Below are 22,929 nucleotides of genomic sequence, written 5' to 3' on the forward strand. Positions count from 1 at the left end.
GGGATCTGAGACTGTCTGCCTTACTGGAGTGTGGCACACAGTCCTATAGGTACAGTTTAATCAGGGAAGTTCATTGACTTTTTGTGGTGGCAAAGAACTAGAAACAGAGGGGATGCACATCAGTTGGGGAATAGCTGAATAAATTATGGTGTATGAATGTTATGGAACATTATTGTTCTATAAGAAACGATCAGCAGACACAAAGACTAGAACTTGCTGTAAAGAAGGTTCCTTGCTCTCAGTACAGAATCAGTGAGTAGTAGTTTATTTTTTATTTTTTTCAGATTCTCTTAGCAATGAGATCAAATTGGAAACAAGGAGTTCAAGTCTGATGCAGAACATTTCTGTAGAAGCATCGTCCAAGAAGATACTACCGAGGAACACAACCTGGAACTGCAAGATAGAGAAATCTGAGGATGTTGATTTAGAAAAGTCAAAGGGCATTCTGGAGAGAAGATTCAGACAAATAGCAGTCACTCTTAGAAAAACTTTTAATAAAGGAAGTGGATCTCAGAATGATATTTTTGGGAGAAGATTTAGCTTTGGACCTGTCCTTGTTTCACTGTGGAGAGGAATAATAGGGAGTAGTCTCTATAAATGTAAGACACTTAGAAAGCATGTCAAAGATTTTTCTGCCCTAATTACTTCTAATACATTTTCCTTAGGGAAGAAGTTTTTAAAATATATCAAATGCAAGAAGCCCTTTAGGTACCACTCAGACCTAATTAAATTTCATAGACTACATGCTGGAGAAAAGCAGCATAAACAGAGAAAATATGCCAAAGTTGTTGGCACAAGGGCAAATCTTATTGATTGTTATAACAGAGGCAACCATAAGTGTAAGCAATATGAAAAAGCCTTCCGCTACAAAGGATATTTGACTAAATCTAAAAGTATCCATATTAGAGAGGAACCTTTTGAATGTAATGAATTGGGAAAAGTCTTCAGGGAGAAGGAACATATTGCTCATTTGGGAATTCAGACCAGCTTGAAACCCTTTGAATGTAACAAATGTGGGAAAGTCTTCAGTGAAAGAGGAAGCTTTAATAAACATCAGAGAATTCATACTGGAGAGAAGCCATTTGAATGTAATGAATGTGGGAAGGCTTTCAGTGAGAGAGGAAACTTCAATGTACACCAGAGAATTCACACTGGGGAGAAACCTTTTGAATGTAATGAATGTGGAAAAGCTTTTAGACGAAAGGGAAACCTTATTCTCCATCAGAGGATTCATACTGGGGAGAAACCTTTTAAATGTAATGAATGTGGGAAAGCTTTTAGCCGGAAGGGAAGTGTTATTCTCCATCAGAGGATTCATACAGGAGAGAAACCCTTTCCATGTAATGACTGTGGGAAAGCTTTCAGTAGGCAGGAAGGCCTTCATAGACATCAAAGAATTCACACTGGAGAGAAACCCTTTCTGTGTAATGAATGTGGGAAAACCTTTCGAGGTAGAGGACATTTTGTTGAGCATCAGAGAACTCATACTGGAGAGAAACCTTTTCTATGCAATGAATGTGGAGAGGCTTTCAGTACAAAAGGAAGCCTTAATAGACATCAAAGTACTCATACCGGAGAGAAACCCTTTGCCTGTAATGAATGTGGTAAAGCTTTTAGTACAAGGGGAAGCCTCAATAGCCATCAAAGTGTTCATACTGGACAGAAACCTTTTTCATGTAATGAATGTCGGGAAGCTTTCAATGATCTGGAAAGCCTCAATAGTCATCAAAGAATTCATACCGGGGAGAAATTCTTTTCATGCAATGAATATGGGAAAGCTTTTAGCCAAAAGGGAAGCCTTATTCCCCATCAGAGGATTCATACTTGGGAGAAACCCTTTCAATATAATGGATGTGGAAAAGCTTTTAGCTGGAAGGGAAGTGTTATTCTCCATCAGAAGATTCACACTGGGGAGAAACCATTTCATTGTAATGAATGTGGGAAAGCTTTTAGCCGTAAGGGAAGTGTTATTCTCCATCAGAGGATTCACACTGGAGAGAAACCATTTCATTGTAATGAATGTGGGAAAGCTTTTAGCCAAAAGGGAAGCCTTATTCTCCATCAGAGAATTCATAGTGGAGAGAAACCCTTTCCATGTAATGAATGTGGGAAAGCTTTCAGTACAAGGAAAAAATATAATAGACACCAAAGAATTCATACTGGAGAGAAAACATTTTCATGTAATCAATGTGAGGAAGCTTTCACTGAGCTGGGAAGCCTCAATAGACATCAAAGAATTCATACTGGAAAGAAATCCTTGTCATGTACTGAATGTGGGAAAGCCTTCATTTACAGGGCAAACTTTATTGCACATCAGAGAAGTCATACTGGAGAGAAACCATTTACATGTAGTGAGTGTGGGAAAGCCTTCATTTGGAGAGGACAATTTATTGCACATCAGAGAAGTCATATTGTAGAAAAGCCCTTTGTATGTAACGAATGTGGAAAAGCCTTCAGTTACAGGGCAAACTTTGTTGCCCATCAGATACTTCATACTGGAGAAAAACGGTTTCCATGTAAGAAATGTGAGAAAGCCTTTAGTGTGAGAGAGAATCTTATTGCACATCAGCGAACTCACATTGGAGAAAAACCCTTTACATGTAATGAATGTGGGAAAGCCTTCAGTGTAAGGGGATACTTTATTGAACATCAGATGACTCATACTGGAGAAAAACCCTTTCCTTGTAATGAATGTGGGAAAGCTTTCAGTAAACGGGGAAATCTCAAAAGACATCAAAGAGTTCATACTGGAGAGAAACCCTTTTCATGTAATGATTGTGGGAAAGCCTTCAGTCAAAAGGTCAAACTTATGACCCATCAGAGTATTCATACTGGAGAGAAACCCTTTTCATGTAAAGAATGTGGGAAAGCATTTAACAGGAAGGACTCTCTCATCAGTCATCAGAGAATTCACTGGAGAGAAACCATTTAAATGTAATGAGGGAAAACATTTAGCAAGAGGACAAATCTTACCCATCAGAAAACACAGTGGACTAATCCTTTGATTATAATGAATGTGGGAAAGTTTTCAGCAAGATGGGAACATTTAATATGCATCAGAGAATCATACTGGAGAGAGACACTTTTCATATAATTGTGGGAAAGCCTTTCATTGGAGAACAACCCTTATTCATCAGAAGATTCATACTGGAGAGAAACTTGTAACATGCATGAATGTGAGAAAAGTCTTCAACATTACATTTTAAAACCATCAGAAAACTCGAAGAATTTATACTTTAGAAGAGACTTTTGTAGTGAATCTAGGTACTGCTTCAAATGTAAGGCAAGTCTTGGTACACATAGAAAACTCAGGAGAGAAATCCTTTGATTATAATGAATGGAAAAGAGTTCATAAAAACTTCATGTTGGAGAGAATGGGATACAGTGAATTAATCAAGCATTAAGTTTACATCAATATCAGACAATGTGCTAAGTACTGGGGATTTAAAGGTAAAAGACAAATAGTCCTTTCCCTCAAAGAGTTTACATTCTAATGAATGAGGGAGACAAACTGTAAGTGTATATAAGTAGCATGTGCTAAATTAATACAAGTTAGTTTAGGGAGAGTCCTCTTGACTGAGTGATCCAAAAATCCATGTGTAACATTGTACTTGAGCTGATGCTTGAAGGAAACAGGAATTCTTAGGATGGAGGGAAGGAGGGAATGAATTTCATATATGGAGAAGAGCTATCCTGAAGAAATAGAACAACAGCCCAAGGTGGCAGCATTGCAAAGTTTGAGAAGGCAAGTGATATATATATATATAAAATGAGATTGGAAAGGTAGGAAGCAATCATTATGTAAAAGGTTTAAATGCTAAACCAAGGAATTTATACCATAGCTAGCATTTACATGGCACTTGGGTGTATAATAAAACATGTTAGACATGTTGAGTTTGAGATGCTTGTAGGACATTCATGTGGAAATGTCCAGTATCTGAATCAAAATATAGGATTGAAACTGAGGAGAAAAAGTGAATAGGTCCTATAGATTGCAGATTTATCTGAATACAAATAACACTTGAATCAATGAGAACTATTGAGATCACTATGTAATACAGTGTTGAGAAAAAGAGAAAGCCAGGATAAAGTCTTGGGTGTACATACAATTAATGGTCATGACAGGGAAAATCATCAGCAAGGGAAACTGAGAAGAAACATTGTCCAGGGGAGAACAGTGTTATGAAAACTCTGAGTTGATAGAAGAAGAAAGTGGTAGTATTAAATGCTAAAAATAAATAAATAAATAAATGAAAAATCAAAGAAAATGAACAGGTCATTGACCTTGCCAATTAAGCAATCAATGAGAACTTTGGAGAGGGCATTTTCAACCTGTAATGAAGTCAGAAGCCTTTTTACAGGGCGTTGAGAAGAGGAGAGGAGAGGAAAGACATGAAGACACTGAAAACAAACAACTTTCCAAGTTTTGCCAAGCAAAAAGGGGGCTATATGACAGTAGCAGAAATGCCAATATCTTGGAAAAATGAATAGTACTTAGTGGGACTTGGCTATGAATGTAGACAACAAGGAAAGAACCAATAGATAAAGAGAATGAATGAAATAGAAAAGTGCTTTCAGTGATTGGAGAAAGCTTATGAGAAAAGTGATGCTAGAGAAAAACTATTGAATGATATATTAAAGTAGGTTATATTAAAAGCAATGCCATTTGATCAGTGGATGGTTAAATATTGTATCATGTGGATAGGATGGATATTCCATGCTGCAAGATGTGATACAAAGTAATAAACATGGAAAAATCTGAAAAAGAACTAAGAAAAAAAATGTACATAATAGCTACAGCAATGTAAATACAAACAACAACAAAACAACCCAGTGCTGTACAATTATAATGAATAGTTTAATCCTGAGAGAATGAAAGTTCTCCCCTAGCAAGAAAGGAATATGGATGATTAGTATAGCATGAGTCTTTGACTATCTTTCTGCCATGTTTCTTCTTTGCTTTTTATTTATTTTTTTTTCTATTTTTTTTTTTCTGAGGTAATTGGGGTTGAATGACTTGCCCAGGGTCACAAAGCCAGGAAGTATCTGAGGCCAGATTTAAATTCAGTTCCTCCTGACTTCAGGGCTGGTGCTGTATCCACTGTGCCACCTACCTGTTCCTTCCATAGTTCTTTGCTCCATCTTAACACTTTTCATCTTAGGACCAGGAAATACAAGTCTATGAGTAGCCTTTTGGGTCTGCTATATGTATGACCCATCAGACCAAATCTTGCCTCCCTAGCCACCATCATTAAGGAAGTCATGGTCTTTTTGTATCTTCATCTCTAATGCTTAATACTGTGCCTGGCAAGTGAGAAGCAGTTAATAAATGGGTTTTGCATTGCCTTGCATTGCACATATCAGAAAATTTGTTAGATATGGCAATGGCCTAAAAGTGCATAATAGCATTGTGCAATTTGTTTTGCTTAGCCATACCTATCCCAAGGGGGCTTTTTCTTGGAATTGATAGGTATAAGAGGGATTGGGTAAGTTTTGAAGCCAAAAAACCCCAACAAAACAAATAAGCAACACCAGGACAGAGCAAAAGGACGCTGAAAACGGAACAATGATACACATGGCAGTGGTAGTATTATCTAACTAAATTTAATATATACATTTTTTTAAAAAGCTGTACATAATAAAGATCCCTGATTTCATATGTGATCCTCTTTCTGGTTATTTTTTGTTTTTGTTTTGCATTTTAAATGTTAGTGTGTGTTGTTGATATTAAGTTCATAGTAAAAAATAATTAAATTGTAGATTTTTCCTCTTTGTTACAAAGAATGGCTTTCTATTTTAGGTATGGGAAAGGTACTATGAAATTAAATATCCAGAAAAACATGAAATCAATTCAATTATATTTTAAATACTGATATTTTTTTTACTGTTTTATAAAATTAAAGATTTATTTATTTATTTATTTATTTATTTATTTATTCATTTTTCCAAATTATCCCCTCCCTCCCTCCACTCCCTCCCCCCGATGGCAGGTAATCCCATACATTTTACATGTGTTACAATATAACCTAGATACAATATATGTGTGTAAATACCATTTTCTTGTTGCACATTAATTATTAGCTTCCGAAGGTATAAGTAACCTGGGTAGATAGACAGTAGTGCTAACAATTTACATTCGCTTCCCAGTGTTCCTTCTCTGGGTATAGTTATTTCTGTCCCTGATATTTTTTTTTTTACCAAACACTATGCTAAATGTCAGAGATACGAGTAGTAAGGATGAAACTACCTATTAAAAACTAAAAACACATTCTTATGTGTGAGACAAGTATATATACATGAATAAGTGTGTGTATATAAATATATATATATATATAACAGTTCACTATATACACATATATAAAAATACAGAAATTTAACATAGTTTGCAAAGGCATTAGTCATTCAAGGATGAAAATTCTTACAGGAGATGGTACCCAAGCTACATCCTAAAGGGAAAGCCTGACTGCTAGGCAGAGATAAGGAGGAAAAACATTCCAAGCATGAAGTGATAATCAGTAAAGTGGTACAAAGATAAGATATTCAGTGTTGTGGATGAAGAACTGGGAGAAGGCCAATTTGGCTAGATTTCAGAATGGGAACAATGTCTAAGGAGGCTAAGTCTAGGTTTTAAAAACCAGAGGATGAGATTGTATTCTAGAGGAAGTAGGAAATCACTGGATTTGTTTCAATACAGGAATGATAGGAGCAGAGCTGGGATTAAGGAAAATCACTTGAGTCACAGTGGGTAGACTGGGCTGGAGTATGGAAGATTTGAAGTAGACAGCCATGTAGAAGACTTGCAAAGAATGAAGGCATCAACTGAGATGGCAACTGAGTCAAGAGAAGTACTTAGATGTAAGCAGATTTGTGCAGGTACAACAAGATTAAGCAACTGGATATGTTAAGTAAGGAAGAGTCAGGAGTCAAGAATCATGTCAAGTTGAAAAATCTATTTTGGAGGATATTGGTGCTTTGAGAGGAGTAGGGAAGTTTGAAGAAGGAAGGGTTTAGAGTTAAAAATGGTAAGTTCAGTGTTAAGCACATTGAGTCTAAAATGTTTGAAATGTCTGAGTAGGCAATTGGAGATACAGTACTGGAGTTGAAGGAGAGACAGCTGAACCTGGAAAAACACCTGCTTGGATATGATAGCTAAGAGACCCATGGAGGCTCCAGAGGTTACTAAGAAAGACAGTACAGAGAAAACAAGAGAAGGCCTAGGATAGAACCTTGGTGAGCACCACAGAGAATGTGACATGAATGATGAGTCAGTAAAGGAGACAGAAATAATGAACCAGGAGAGATTAGTGTTAGAAATACCCAGAGTATCCAGGAAGAGAAAGTAGATAAGAGTTTCCTTTGTTACAAAGCGGTTAAGAAGGATAGAGATGAAGAAAAGATTCAACAACTAAGATCATGGGTTACTTTGGAGAAAGCAATTTCAATTGAGTTATAAAACTGAAGGCATTAAAGGAGGGGGGGAATCCCATGACACCTTCAAATTTCATTGGCCCAAATCGATTTTTCTTCTGTCTAAGATCAGGAGAATATGGTGAGCAATCAAACTTAACATAGGTTCTGGCAAAACAGTTGATAAAGTCTCATGATGATGCTCATAGAAATGAGCCAGGCAATAGTACAATCACATAAATCTCAAAATGAATTTAAGGTCAGCTCTTAAGAGTAGTAACTAATGATTTAATTTCATATTATACAAAAAATCCTGCAATGATGGGTAATTATGATTTCTTGACCTGCCCTGCTGCCGCCATCTTTCCTTTGGTATAAGTAGCTCTTGGGCCTGGTAAGAATGGTTCAGGGTGCCAGTGAGGGCCCTTTGGAGGCTGAGCCTTTAGTACCAGTTGGATAGTTGCATTGATCTGGGCCCAGGAGTAAAAGGTCCCACTTAAAGTGATCTTGTTTTTGAGGTCCTAGGTCCCAGCTTTCTTAGAAGGTGAAGGTCTTGAAGAATATCCCCAGGAAGACGGATCCAACTAGGAGAAGACTCCTGAGACCTTCCACCACAGCTTGAAGGCAATACTTGATGAACAGGAGCAAACCCTGCAAGAAACTGGTGGCAGAATGATTCCTGCCAGGCCTTTGCCATGGAGGACGTGGCCTTGCTGCCTGGGAAGAGAGGTGAGAATTCCAGAAGGGTTGGGGGTTTGGAATCTTGTGTGTAAAGGATTCCTCAGAAGCGGGGGGGGGGGGGTGGTTTCCTGGGACAGTCCAGGGACAACCAGATGCAACCGCGTGGTATTTCTGCCCCTTCCCTTCAGCGTTCAGAAGGGGTTCTTATTGTCAGTCAGTCAGCAGCGGATAAGCTCTTTTGTTGTGAGTTGTGAAAGTTGTACCCAACTCTTCAGGACACTGTCACTTATCTGGCTTCTTTATACAATTCAAGTCCCCATGAAAGGTAGTTCGGTATCCTGGTCAGAACAGAGTTTCATGACTTTCCCAGCAGTCACTGGCACCTCAGGGAAACAATAAATGTTGATGGAGATGGGGCTAGCTTGGGATAGATCATGCAGAACTAGGTCTGGCAACTACAGGGAAGACTGCAGCTGATCCTGACCTTTTTCTCTTTATTCAGCTCAGCTACCTGCAATCTCTGCTTTTCCAAGACCAAAGTGATGGAGTAAAAGCAGGAAACAGGCAGTCTTTTGCAAATAATATTCCACAGCACACCTCTGCCTGACAATCCAGACAGTTAAGGGAGAGGTTCAGAGAAGAGAAGACTCCCCTGGGTTGATTGATTATGGACTGTATTTTTTTTTTTTTTTTTAATCAAGCAAGCCCTAAAACAGAGACTGAAGTCACCGCCATCATGGAAGGTGCCCAGCAGAAGTTTCCCTTTAGAAGTTTTCCTGGGTTCCCATCTAAGTATCTCAGTGCTCTGATTCCCCAAGGCCCATCACACTGTCAAACTTCCTAAATTGGACGTAAGGAACCAGCAGAATTTGGCCTCCTTATCCCTGAAGGGAAAATCAAGGCTTTGAAGAACAATCCATGCTTGTGGGGATTCATCATGGGTTTGCCTCAGTCCTGGATCCCTTGGGCAGACTGTGCAAGTGGGAAACAAGCTGGATGCAGCACGGTAAGAAAATGGGCCACATGGGGTCTGGGAAGCTGGGCGCCATCTTGAACGACCCGAGCTTTAGCCTGAAACAAGCCCATGACCCAGTTGTCTTTCTGGTGGTCCTTTCTGGCAGTGAATGATGGGCGCCACTGTCTCACAACGCAGCTGTGGCTCAAGCTGTGAACAGGGAAGAGGGAGGCAGGCAATTATGGGCCCAGAAATATTTCTAGAGCCTAACCAGACTGTGAGGTGGGCTGGTCCCAGAAGGGGAACGAGGGCTGAAATAGGGGCGGCCCCTTTGCTGCATTGGTTTGTTTCCTCCTCTGAGAAGGGCCCAAGAGGAGGCCACCTGTGTGTTGGCTGGAGCCCCTGGGGAGGATTTTCTGGGATGTGGTAAATGAGGACCATGAAAACTGCAAAGGGGAGAAGGAGCTGCAGTCTCCACTCCTGGGCAGAGAACTCTCATGGGTGGTCTCTAAGGTCTCCTCTACCCACAAACCCACAATCCTTTAATGGGACTCCCAGAACCAAGCACTAGGAACGATCTATCCTGGACGTTGCCCCTGATGCAGCCTGATATCATCTATTGGCTGCAGTGGGCGCCATGTCAAATGGCTCACTTAGATTGAGCTTCCAGGGAATTAAAACCAGTCTGCCTTTTTCCAGGGAACTGATGTCTGGCCACGTCTCCCCAATTCGGTAATTGGGAATTTGAGTTTCAGAACCCAATGTAACGCTTACATTTTTTCTTATTGCTTTTAGTTTTATTGGCTTGGTTTAAATTTGGACTCTCATTTATATTGTTAGTCAACCCTCCCAGCTTTCTGTCATATCATATACAGTTTTCATTACACTGCTATATTTGCCTTAATTTTTTTTTCAGGGTCATATTTTTTCCCCTTTTTTATTCCTTTATTAAAGCTTTTTTTGCCTTCATTTAATATGTTGATAAAGGAACATTTATTTCACTGTATAAGGATTTCCTTAGTTTCTTCACTTCCAGGTTAACATATTTAATATTTTGCCATTTAAAAAAACTTTTTTTTTTTTTAAGAAAACTTTGTCCAAACCAAATGGATTTTCTGCTATGTCTCTCTCTGGGAATACTTTTAAAATAGTGTTGTCAAATATTATTATAGAGGTAACTATGTGGTGCATTTAGCCAGGCCTAAAGTGAGGAAGTGTCGCTCTCCTGAGTTCAAAATAGCTCTGTGACCCTGGACAGGCCATTGAACTCTCCTCAGTCCTTAGCTATAAAATGAGCTGGAGAAGGAAATGATGAGCCATTTTAATATCTTTTCGCAGAATCCCCACAAAAAGAGTGATGAAGAATAGACATAACTGAAAACACTAAAAAACTACAAAATCTCATTATAGACTGTTAGTATTGGGTCTGAATGAGAAGCATTTCATGTTGACCACCTCCTCTTCCCCCAATAATCAGTAAACTTTGTAACAAATACAAATTCCTAAAAATCCAGTGATCATTTTTTCCTTTTTTTTAAATTTTTATGTAAAAATATTTATTTACAAAATATATTAATGGGTAATTTTTCAGCATTAACCCTTGCAAAGCCTTCTGCTCCAAATTTCCCTCTCCTTCCCTCCGTCCTCCCCTAGATGGGAGGCAGTCCAATACATGTTAAATGTTAAAATATATGTTGAATCCAATATATGTATACATATTTATACGGCGGCCTTAGACAAAGGTCTTGGGGAACGGATCGGGCGTTTTACTGGAGGCACAAGGGAGACCAGGCCCCTCAAGGGGGGGGCGGGGCCTGCTCTTTCCATCCGGCTCCCGCTACACGTGATCCCCAAAACTGAGCCTGAGGTGACAGGGGCCTTGTGCGGAAGGGGCGGGGCCCTGAATCATCCATGACCTGTTACATAGGGGCCAGACAAAGCGGTCGCGGTGGAGGGGAGACCTGAGGGAGGACAGAACCGGGTTAGTACAGGTGAAATCAAACTCCAGGAAAAGAACGGAGTCTCCACAAGCTTTTGTCCAGTGCGCAGACTCAAAGCTTAGGCGGGCTGCAATGCCTCCTGGGAGATGTAGTCTAGGTCAACGAGTTTAACGCGAGTACAGAACGGGGCCTTCCTTTTCCGCACTCTACTCCCCAAAATGCATTGCGGAGGACGCCTGTGCACGTGGGGCTGGGACTTTACCTTGAATATTGCTTCCAAGCCACGTGCATCATGGGAACTGATCTTCAGTCTTTCTCAATAGGAGCCGCGGAGCGGGTCTGGGCCCCTCACAGCTTCTTTCTCCTCCAGCTCAGCCCTGCAAAGACCCTGCTCTTCCCCAGGATGGAGGCCGAGCAGGGCCCGACTCCTGGCTTCCTCATGGCCCCCTTTCAGGTGAGTCCCAGCTCCTCCCCGCCTTTTCTCCTCCGGCTCGGGTCAGCGGGGCCACAAAGGCCGCGGGAGGCTGGCCCTGGCCCTGGGGCCTCCCTCCTGGTCAGTAATGGAGCGGGGTCAATCAGGGCACCTGCGGGGAGTCCATATTTGGGCCGTGATCGCTAGTATCAGTGCTGTGTTCGGGGTCACACGCCGGCGCATTCTCACGGGAGGTTTGGGGCTTCGGGAGCAAAGGGCCCTGGGCCCTGGGGGTTCTTGGAGAGGATGTGAGGGGGGCGGGGGGACCCCGGTGTGTGCAGGCTCCCGTGGCCCCCACAAGTAGGGGAGCAGGAACCCGAGGCGGGCTGGGTCTGTGGCTCAGCAGGCTTGTGTCTATTCAGGGCCCGGTGACCTTCCGGGACGTGGCCGTGGACTTCACCCGGGAGGAGTGGAGGGTCCTGGAGCCGGCCCAGAGGGCCCTGCACAGGGACGTGATGCTGGAGACCTTCCAGAACCTGCTCTCTGTGGGTAAGCGGCTGTCCCCCCACCCACGGGGGCTCCCCCTGCCCTTCCGGGCTTTTCCCACACATTTCAGTCTGTCTTCCCTGGGGGGGGGAATGTCCCTGGGGTTCCTCCTACATACGGCACGTTGTGACTCTGCAGCTTTGTGCACCTAGAAGTGCCCCCCCCAGTGGTCCCCCAGCTTTTGTGCCCCATCCCCCAAATGTCCTGTTTCCTATTTTGTGTCCTGGTTCTCCCTTCTGTGCCCCCGAGGTTCGCTCAGTGGAGGCCCATTTTGTGGCGGCCCAGTGTCTCCTCTGCAGCCTGACCCGGAGTGATGGAGAGCCAGGGACCCGCCTCCCTCTCCAAGCACAGAGCGGAGCCCAAACCCTTGACAACTTGAGGGTTTTCTGCAAAGGATCTGGGAGTGATCTGAGCAGGGAGTCCCAGTGGGGAAGGAAATGCTCTTGCCTGGATTGAAGATGCCCTTGAATGAAGAGCTTGGCTCCCAGTGAGCGGGTCTGGGACAGATGGTGCAGGTGGAGGGAAAGTGGACCCAGGGTCGGGGCCCTGCTGCAGGGGGAGACAGAGCTGGGAGCTTCAGGGCCCTCTGGGCATTCTCCCCCCCACCTTGTCCCCGAGTAATTAAGTTCCGGATGTTCTGTCCCTGTGTGCAGGGATTCCTGTTTCCAGACTGGATGTGATCTCTCTGTTGGAGAAGCCAGAAGGAGCCTGGAGTCCCGAGAGCAGAGACTGCAGTGGGTCTCATCAAGGTGGGTGAAGAGCAGGCAGATGCTGGGAGGCGGCCCCTCTGCCTCGTTCTCTGTCCTGTCCAGTATGGCGGTGCCGTCCCTGGATCCGATGCAGGAGGGCTTGGCTGCTATGCCTGCATTGTGGTAGCCGGCTGGTCATAGCTCTCCTGTATTTGGTTTTATACTTTTGTTATTTTTATGCATTTGATATTCTATTTTGGAGAAACTATCATTTATTTACCTTTTTTAGAAATTTGAAAAGTTAAAAGACTTTTCCTAATGCTTCTTGCTGATTTGTGTTTCTTTTTTTTAAAAGATTTTCTTTTTCCTAAATTTATATCTTATACTTTTTTATTACCTTTTTAAATTTAATTTAGTTTCAGAATTTTATTTTTTTTGTCATTTGGAACTTGACAATCACAGACAAATAGTAACATATCCACATGCTATTAGGAACAAGAAAAGTGGAGAGGTAGTGAAACAAATTAGATTCGGTCTTTGGCCATGTTTGAAATGCACATTTCTCCTAATGAGGAATCCCTTATTACAATGAATGAAAATAAATGAGAAAAAATAATTTCCAATAACTTTTTGAGTCTGATCATATAAAGGTAAAGAAGCCATGTTCATTTTCTCACAGCATCTGCTCTGAGCTTGATTATTCTAATTATGGAGCCTTCAATTTATGGAAATGTTATTTTATTAAAATACTCGGCCTTGAGTATATCGTTTTCTGTGTCCAATTTCAGTCATCATTCATGTGCTGTGGTTTTTCTAGTCAGTCTACGCTCAGTAGCCTTCTTTGTAATGAGTTTTTCAGTATTATAGAAATTTCCATTATGATAATTTTGGTGCATGTGGAAACTTCTGTCTCATTTTAAAATATATGTATATGTGTATATATATATTTAAATTTTTCTGAAATTGGCACAGATTTGCAAACATGAATATTTTTATATACAAAGACTTGAACAAGAGAATTATGCTATCCTACATCTCCAAATATATTTTTTTAATTATATAATAAATTTAAGTCATTGTTTATGAAATTTTCCTGTCTGTATCCCTTCCTGCTCCTCCTTCTTTTCAAGCCATTGAAAAAATGCTAGTGGTTCATTGTTTCTTTTTTGAGGGTTACCACTCATATCACACTTTTTCCAAATAACCCCAATAATAGAAAAATTCTTTCATAACAAATAAGCACGGCCTGAAGCATTCCCACACATTGGCCATGTCTGAAGAAGATGTAAGGCTCAAAGCTCTCTGACTTGCCCCCTCCCTGTCAAGTTGTGGATGGCTCCATCATTATAGAATTATGTCAACTCTGTAGTTCTTCAAGTTCTTTATAATATTATAGTTATTGTAGAAGTTATTTTGGTTCTACTTTTTCATGCTACATTAGTCCCACATGGGTCTTCTTAGTTTCTCTGAATTCAACCTTTCATGATTTCTTATATCTCTGTAATTTGTGAAAGTAATATATCACAATTTGTTTCACTATCCTCCATTGATTTTTATCCTCTCTGTTTTTGCATCTCTTTGAGATATCTAATGATGTGGCATTCTTGAATCAAAAAGCACATGTAGTCTAGTGACCTTGACAATGTAATTGCAGTTATTTTCAACAAAGAACCATGAGTAAATACTTGAAGTTTCCTCTTAAACCTTGGGGTTATTTTAATTTTCTGACTTAATAATTTAGAATTATTTTTTCACGTGGTTGTTGATAGTTTGTATTTCTTTGAGAATGGCCTGTTTTTGTTTTTATCACTTGACCATTTATTTTGGAAGAATAGTTCTTGTTCTCATTTGTTCTTATACATTCCTTATGTAACTTATATCAGAAGAAATGATGCAAATATTTTTCCCCTACTCTTTCTCTTATAAATTTAATTGCATTGCTTTTATTTGTACAACATCTTTTCACTTTTATTCAGTTAAAATTGTCCATTTTATTTTTGTTTTTCCTTACTGTTCCTTATCTGGTCATGAACTCTTCAAAATCTACCCATATCTTTAAAAGTATCTCTTTATTTATTTCTCTAATTTGTTTGTTATGAGTGTGAGATAGTTGCCAATCTAGAGCTAATTTCTGGCAGACTGCTTTTCAGTGTTCCCAGAATTATTGTGGAATAGCGACGCCTTACTCCATTAGTTGGTGTTTATTGAACAGTGTTGCTGTATTTGTTTCTCTATGTTGTATACCTGATCTGTTCCACTGATTGACATTTTTGGTTTTTTTTCCCCCAATGTAGCAAATAATTTTGATCATTACTGCCTTGTAATATCCACCTGGCACCCATATACCCATCTCCTTTTCACTTGTTTCCCTTAAGATTCTTGACTCTTTGTTCCTCTAGATATAATTTTGTCATTTATATTTTAGCTCTATAATGTAGTCCTTTGGTAGTTTAAATAATATGGCACTATAAAAGTAAATTTGTATAGGCAGTATTATCCTATTATTTTAAACATTGGTATTATCTAAACATGAATTATTAATTTATTTAAAATTATTTTTCCATATTTATAAACATGTTCATATATTTCTTATTTATGTCTTGTTGGGTAGACTCCCAAGTATTTACGCATTTTCTGGTTATTTTGAATATAATTTCTTTAAATAACCAGAGTATGTGGTTATTTATTTATTTATGTATTTATTAACAATAACTTTAGTAAAATAGCAGAATATAAAATAAATCCAGAGTATGTGGATTTATTTTATATTTTGCTATTTTACTAAAGTTATTGTTTCAGTTGGCTTTTTAGTTTATTCTTTAGGCATCTCTAAATCACATATCTGCAAAACTCAATAATTTTGTTTCCTCTTTGCCTCTCTTTATTCCCTCAATTTCTTTTTCTTATCTTATTGCTACAATCAGTATGCCTAATAATAAATAGTGGAAATAATGATAGTCTTTGCTTTACCCCCAATCTTCACGGACAGCTATCCAGTTTTTCTCTACTAAATATTATGCTATTTCTTTGTTTTAGGTAGATACTATTTACCATTTTAAGGAAAAATTCATTTATTTTTCTCTATATATATTTTTAGCAAAATGGGTGTTCTTTAGTCATAGTCTTTTATTATTTATTTTAAAAACTGTTTTGTTTTAATTTGGCCACTAATGTTAATAAGTTTTCAAAAATGCTGAATTAGTCTATATATACATATAGATAGATGTAGATATGGCTATAGATATATATGTATGTATTTCTGTTATAAATTCCACTTAGCCATAGTACTCTTTCATATGTTACTCTAGTTCTTTGTGAATATTTAGCATTTTTATGTTAATATTCATTAGGGACACTAATCTATAATGTGTACTTTTTGTCTTCTTAGTTATCAAAAGCATATTTGGATTATAGAAGTGTGTTCCTATATTATATAATGGAACCATTTATTCTTTGAATGTTTCATAGAGGTCATTTGTAGATTTATCTGAACTGGAGTTTTTTCTTTGGAAATTCAGTTACAAATAATTCAGTTTTTTTTTTTTTTCTGAGAATGAATTATGTAAATTCTTTTTTCTTCTGTTAAATTCTTTAGTTTTTTTACTATTATCTGTTTCATTTAAACATCCATTATGTTGGCACATAATCAATCAAAACTTTCTTGTTGTTTGTTCAGTTATTCAATTGTACCTAATTCCTTATGACCTCACGGACCACAGGGAACCATGCCTTTCTTTCCTCCATTATCTCTCAAGTCTGTCCAAGTTTCCATGACATGGTCTAGTGATCTCATCTTCTGCTATCCCCTTCTCCTTCTGCCTTTAATCTTTGCCAACATCAGTGTCTTCTCATCAAAGTATTTCAGCTTCAGTTCCAAGATTTGATCTTCCAATGAATAGCTTATCATTTCTAATTAATTGTTGCCTTTATTTTTTCTATTTGTTGTAATTTTTTCCTTTTGATTTTATTAATAATTTGTTTTCTTGCTTATAGCTACTTATTAAATCCCCTTTTGCCTCCCTTTTCTTTCCTCTCTTATCATAAAAAACACAGGTGGGGGGCAGCTAGGTGGTGCAGTGGATAGAGCACCAGCCTTGAATTCAGAAGGACCTGAGTTCAAATCTGGTTTCAGACATTTGATACTTCCTGGCTGTGTGATCCTGGGCAAGTCACTTAACCCCAGCCTCCAAAAAACAAACAAACAAACAAACAAACAAAAACCAGGTTTTCTCACTCTAAGATCGCTATATCATATATAACTCCCTCTATGACACTTGAAGACATTAAGGCTCTAAAGAGGCCTTGGAATCTTTATTTGTCTAGTAGAATATAATCATATAATTTTCATCTAGTCCTTTAGCTCAAATGTAATTACTGTTCTCGATTTCTCTTGTCTCCTGTAATTACATTTCATAATATCAATTCAGTTCTGATCTTTTCATCAGGAATACTTAAAAAGTCTGTTTTTCATTATTTTTTTCCCGTTAGATTTTATTCAGCTTCCCAAGATAGTAAATTATTCTTAGTTTTTATTATTGTTCTTGTCACTGTTCTCACCTGATGATTCTTTTATTATCTCTTCAGGAATACAGTTTGGAACAATTTAAGCTACTAATGCTTAAAGCTGCACTAAGATATTTGGTACTCTTTGTATATGATTTTAATTGTTTTTTTCTTTTATGTTTATTTATTTTTCATTGTCATCTTATTGTCATCTATTATGAAAAAATCATAATAGAAAAAATAACACCAGTTTTCCATAATTAAGATAAATGTTTCACTATAGATGTATCAGAGAATCATAGAAGTTAAGCATTGGATGAACCTTTAGTAGACATCGAATCCAACCTCTACTTAAAAATTGAGAAATAACCATATAGCTTGTGCTCCAAGAGATCCAGAGAGAAGAAAATCACTGCTCCTAATGGCAGCTCTAATCATTAAGAAATTTCTCCTTCAATCAGACCCAAATTTCTCTCTTGGCAACTTGTACTGACTGATGCTCATTCTTCCCTTTGGCTCTGTCTCCTATCAGTCTTTTTTGAGAGGTAGCATGATGGGTAGAAAATTGTCTTTGGAGCCTCTGGCTCATATTTAACCTTTCTGAGCACTCGTTGTCTCCATGTCAGTAAAGGAAATTCCTTTCCAGGAACTCCCTCTATAGATTATTAAGCCCTAGGTCCAGGGTATAAAAGATTTTTCTCAGCTAAAGACCCCTTGTTCCTTTTATGGGATCTGAGGCTCTCTGCCATGCTGGAATGTAGCACACAGTCCTGCAGGTACAGTCTTATTAAGGAAATTCACTGACCTTTTTGTCTTCCAGTCTCTAGGCCTTCCTTCAGAGGAAGTGTTTTTATTGTCCAGATATATTTCCATATTCTTTCCTTTACCTAGATTGAACATCCTAAAATCCCTGCATTTTTTAAAGATGAACTGTTCTCTAGCCATGGTGCCTTACCTCCTCAACCCTTTTGTAATTGTGGAATAAGTTTTTGTACTAAAATGTAGGACTTGATAATTATCTCTTACATTACTTATGAATTTCAACTTGTTTAGGCTGTTGAGATCTCTTTTAAGCCAAATTCTCAGGTATATTTTTAGTTATTTTCCCAATGTTTATTTAATTTCTATATTTCATTAGATTATCATGTATGCCTTTATTCAAGTCATTTATTAAAACAAGTGATTGGATTTGTAAGAAGTCATGCCTTGTTTGCCATGACAGGACATTTTTGTAATGGATCTGGCTTTTTTTGTTTTTTTGACTTCTCAAAAGAATGGAGACAGAGTGATAAAATTCAGAGCTGAAAATAAAACTAAATTTTAAAAAATGAAAGCTGAAGTAAAAATATAATTCCCTATTTCTTTAAGAAATAAAGTCAATCTCTTATCATCTAGTATAAGACATTCAGGGCTTTATAACTTTTTTTCTTTTCATAACAAGTCAAATCGAACTTATTTGAATGTTTTTGTTGAAAGCTTCTTGAATTTTTTAAAAAAAACTGTCAGTTAATTGTGATAGATTGACAACCATGGATCTTTGTAAATTTGCAATTTTAGTTTGGCAATCAATAAATTCTGTGTTTAACCTCTTTTTTTTTTTCAACATTTTTGATAACTTATATATGCACATATGTATATTTGTGAAATTATATACTTTGATAAGGTATATTGGATCAAATTTTTTTTTATTTTCCCAATTTGGGGAAAGCTTAGTAATTCTTTTGTTTGTTTGTTTGTTTGTGAGGCAAATTTGGTTAAATGACTTGCCCAGGGTCACACAGCTTGTAAGTCTTAAGTGTCTTGATCATATTTGACCTTTTCTCCTCAGGGTCTCCTGACCTCAGGGCCAGTACTTTATGTACTTCAACATCTAGCTGCCCCCTAGTAATTCATAAGATTTCCTCAATTGCTTGGGGGTCTTCTAAATTTGTCACTTTTGTCTATCTAGATTCAAAGTTGAATATAGTTTCATTTGAGTGATTTTTTTTTTTTTTTTTTGCTAATTCCCCCCCTCTAGTGTGGCTTTCCACTCTTTAAGGATAGAGAAGATAATTTAGCTTTTCATTAAATGTTTTTATTGACATCTGTAATTGTTTGAATGAACTGGAGTGTAACTCACTTAGTCCTAGGCAGCTACAGACTCTATTGCTTTTTTATAATCTGTCTTTGGCTTCACTTCAGTCAAACGGTCCTTGTTCTGCCTGGTTCAAAGTGAGCATCATTGTCCTTTTTGGAAGAGACAAAAGCTAGAACTTGCTGTAAAGAAGGTTCCTTTGCTCTCAGTACGAAATTTGTGACTAGTGACTTTTAAATTTTTTTTTCAGATTCCCTTAGCAACAAAATCAAATTTAAAGCAAGGAGCTCAAGTCTGATACAGAACATTTCTGAAGCATCATCCAAGAAGATACTTCCAAAGGGTACAGCCAGGCACTGCAAGGTGGAGAAATCCAGAAAATATGATGTTGATTTAGAAAAACCAAAGGGCATCCTGGAGAGACGACCCAAACAAATAACAGTTATTCCCAGAACAACTTTTAATCAAGGAAGTAGATCTCAGAGCAATCTATTCGGGAAAAGATTTCGTTTTGGACCAGTCTTTTCACTGTGGAGAGAAACAATGGGAAAAAGTGCCTATAAATATAAGACACTTGGAAAGGACATCAAAGATTTTCCTAGTCTACTTTCTTACAATGCATTCTTCTTAGAGAAGAATTTTTCTAAGGATATCAAATGGAAGAAGCCCTTTAAATACCACTCAGACCTAATTACATTTCACAGAATACATGCTGGAGAGAAGCAATGTAAACACAAGAAATGTGGCAAAGCTGTTGGCCCAAGGGCTAATTATGTTGACTCTCAAAACAGAAGCAAACATGAGTGTAAGCAATATGAGAAAGCCTTTAGCTACAAGGAAAGCTTGACTAAACCTAAGAGAATGCATATTACAGAGAAACTTTTTGAATGTAATGAATTTGGGAAAGCCTTCAGTGAAAAGGGACATGTTGCACATCAGGGAATTCATATTAAAGACAAAATCTTCCAATGTAACAAATGTGAAAAAGCCTTCAGTAAGAGGACATACCTTAATAAACATCAGAGAATTCATACTGGAGAGAAACCTTTTGAATATAGTGAATATGGAAAAGACTTCAACCATAGGGAAAGCCTTATTAATAATCAGAAAACTCATACTAGAGAGAAACTCTTTGCATGTAACGTGTGTGGAAAAGCCTTCAATGATAGTCAAATACTCAAAAGTCACCAAGGCATTCATACTGAAGAGAAAGCTTTTAAATGTAATGAATGTGGGGAAGCCTTCAGTGAAAAGGATCTCCTTAATAGACATCAGAGAATTCATACTGGAGAGAAACCTTTTGATTGTATTGAGTGTGGGAAAACCTTCAGTCAGAGGGGAAACCTTCTTATCCATCAGAGAACTCATACTGGAGAGAAACCCTTTGCCTGTAATGAATGTGGACAAACCTGTAGTCACAGGTCACGTCTCATTTATCATAAGAGGACTCATACTGGAGAAAAACGCTTTCACTGTAATGAATGTGGGAAGGCTTTCAATTATAGGGGAAACCTCATTGCACATCATAGAACTCATACTGGCAAGAAACCCTTTGAATGTGGTGAATGTGGAAAAGACTTTAGCCGGAAGGAAGTACTTATGAATCATCAGAGAATTCATACTGGAGAGAAACCTTTTGAATGTAATGAATGTGGGAAAGCTTTTACACAAAAGGGAAGCTTGATTACCCATCAGAGGATTCATACTGGAAAGAAACCCTTTGCCTGTAATGAATGTGGGAAGGCCTTTAGTGTGAGGGGAAACCTTATTGCACATCAGAGAATTCATACTGGAGAAAAACCCTTTACATGTAATGATTGTGGGAAATCCTTTAGTGAGCGGGGAAGCCTCAATAGACATCAAAGAACTCATACTGGAGAGAAACCCTTTCCATGTAATGATTGTGGGAAAGCTTTCACTGAGCGGGGAAGCCTCAATAAACATCAAAGACTTCATACTGGAGACAAAACCTTTGCATGTGATCAGTGTGGCAAAGCATTTAGCCAAAGAGCCAGCCTTATGACCCATCAGAGTACTCATACTGGAGAGAAACCTTTTCCATGTAATAATTGTGGGAAGGCTTTCAGGTTGAAGATAAACCTTATTACACATCAGAGAAAGCATACTGGGGATAAACCCTTTGTTTGTAATGAATGTGGGAAAGCCTTCAGTAAGAAAGGGAACTTTATTTCACATCAGAGAACTCATACTGGAGAAAAACCCTTTCCATGTAATGACTGTGGGAAAGCTTTCAGTGAGAAAGGAACCCTTAATAGACATCAGAGAACTCATACTGGAGAGAAACCCTTTTCATGTAATGAATGTGGAAAAACCTTTACCCAAAGAACCAAGCTTATAACCCATCAGAAATCTCATACTGAAGACAAAATTTTTCCATGTAATGATTGTGGAAAAGCTTTCCGGCGGAGGAGAAACCTTACTATACATCAGAGAAGTCATACTGGAGATAAACCCTTTGAATGCAATGATTGTGGGAAAGCTTTCAATGAGAAGAGAAGTCTAAATAGACATCAGAGAATTCATACTGGAGAGAAATCCTTTGCATGTAAAGAATGTGGGAGAGCCTTCAGTGGGAGAGCAAATCTCGTTAGACATCAGAGAACTCATACTGGAGAGAAACCCTTTTCATGTAATGAATGTGGAAAAACCTTTACCCAAAGAACCAAGCTTATAACCCATCAGAAATCTCATACTGAAGACAAAATTTTTCCATGTAATGATTGTGGAAAAGCTTTCCGGCGGAGGAGAAACCTTACTATACATCAGAGAAGTCATACTGGAGATAAACCCTTTGAATGCAATGATTGTGGGAAAGCTTTCAATGAGAAGAGAAGTCTAAATAGACATCAGAGAATTCATACTGGAGAGAAATCCTTTGCATGTAAAGAATGTGGGAGAGCCTTCAGTGGGAGAGCAAATCTCGTTAGACATCAGAGAAGTCATACTGGAGAAAAACCCTTTACATGTAATGAATGTGACATAGCTTTCAATAGAAAGGCAAACTTTATTGCCCATCAGAGAATTCATACTGTTGAACAACCCATTGAGCAGAGAGAACATGGGAAAGCTTTCATTAAGAAGGACATACCCCCAAATTGCCAGAGAATTAAAACTGTACAGAAATCCTTTGCTTGTAATGAATGTAAGAAAACTTTCAGAGAAAGGAAGCATTTTATTAACCATCAAAAAATTCATATGGAGCATGAAGAATTTTAATTATAATAAATTCAAAGAATAGTTTTTAGTGGTTCTGTGTAAATATCCATTTCACTTAGATTATCAGATTTATTGTCACACAATTGGGCAAAATAGCTCCCAATTATTGCTTCAGTTTCTTCTTCATTGGTGGTAAGTTCATCCTTTTCATTTTTGATACTGATAATTTGATTTTCTTTTTTCCTTTTGCTACTCAAATTAATCGAAGATTTATCTTTTAGTTGAGATTTTTTTTCTTTCTTTAAAAAAAAATCTTAGTTTTGTTTATTAGTTCAATAGTTTTCTTACTCTCAATGTCCTTATCTCTTCTTTGATTTTTAGAATTTAGAATTTGATATTTAATTGGAAGGTTTTAATTTATTCTTTTTGTAGTTTTTTTAGTTACATGCCCAATTCATTGATTTTCTCTTTCGGTATTTTATTCACATAAGCATCTAGTGATATAAAATGTTCCCAAAGAACTTTTTTGGCTGCACCTAATGGCG

At 38.1% G+C, this 22,929-nt stretch overlaps 2 protein-coding genes across 6 annotated transcripts in view; both read left to right on the forward strand.

Moving 5' to 3' along the window:
• The window catches only part of LOC141540365 (zinc finger protein 793-like), a 28,476-nt gene extending 20,435 nt beyond the window's left edge, over nt 1–8,041 (forward strand). For 2 of the 3 annotated variants that reach the window (XM_074264306.1, XM_074264305.1), the window contains exon 5: nt 285–5,657. In XM_074264306.1, coding sequence (XP_074120407.1) covers nt 285–2,932 — 2,648 coding nt within the window. In that variant the 3' untranslated portion in view covers nt 2,933–5,657. Of the gene's footprint in view, nt 1–284; nt 5,658–7,925 lie in introns of those variants that run through there. The other variant, XM_074264307.1, reaches the window with a different exon arrangement.
• Nucleotides 8,042–8,996: 955 nt separating this feature from the next.
• On the forward strand, nt 8,997–22,471 carry LOC141540364 (zinc finger protein 630-like). Of its 3 annotated transcripts, none has more exons than XM_074264302.1 (5): nt 8,997–9,094; nt 11,307–11,437; nt 11,818–11,944; nt 12,595–12,690; nt 19,458–22,471. In XM_074264302.1, the coding sequence occupies exons 1-5, from the start codon at nt 9,007–9,009 to the stop codon at nt 22,442–22,444; spliced, it is 3,429 nt and encodes a 1,142-aa protein (XP_074120403.1). In that variant the 5' UTR covers nt 8,997–9,006; the 3' UTR covers nt 22,445–22,471. The 3 variants fall into 3 exon arrangements, with proteins under 3 accessions (XP_074120403.1, XP_074120405.1, XP_074120404.1); XM_074264304.1 differs by lacking the exon at nt 8,997–9,094 and having other exon boundaries at nt 11,234–11,437; nt 19,458–20,419; nt 22,222–22,471; XM_074264303.1 differs by lacking the exon at nt 8,997–9,094 and having other exon boundaries at nt 11,241–11,437.
• Nucleotides 22,472–22,929: the final 458 nt, after the last annotated feature.

The sequence above is a fragment of the Sminthopsis crassicaudata genome, chromosome 4, assembly GCF_048593235.1.
Source record: "Sminthopsis crassicaudata isolate SCR6 chromosome 4, ASM4859323v1, whole genome shotgun sequence".
In the NCBI taxonomy this organism is placed as follows: domain Eukaryota; kingdom Metazoa; phylum Chordata; class Mammalia; order Dasyuromorphia; family Dasyuridae; genus Sminthopsis; species Sminthopsis crassicaudata.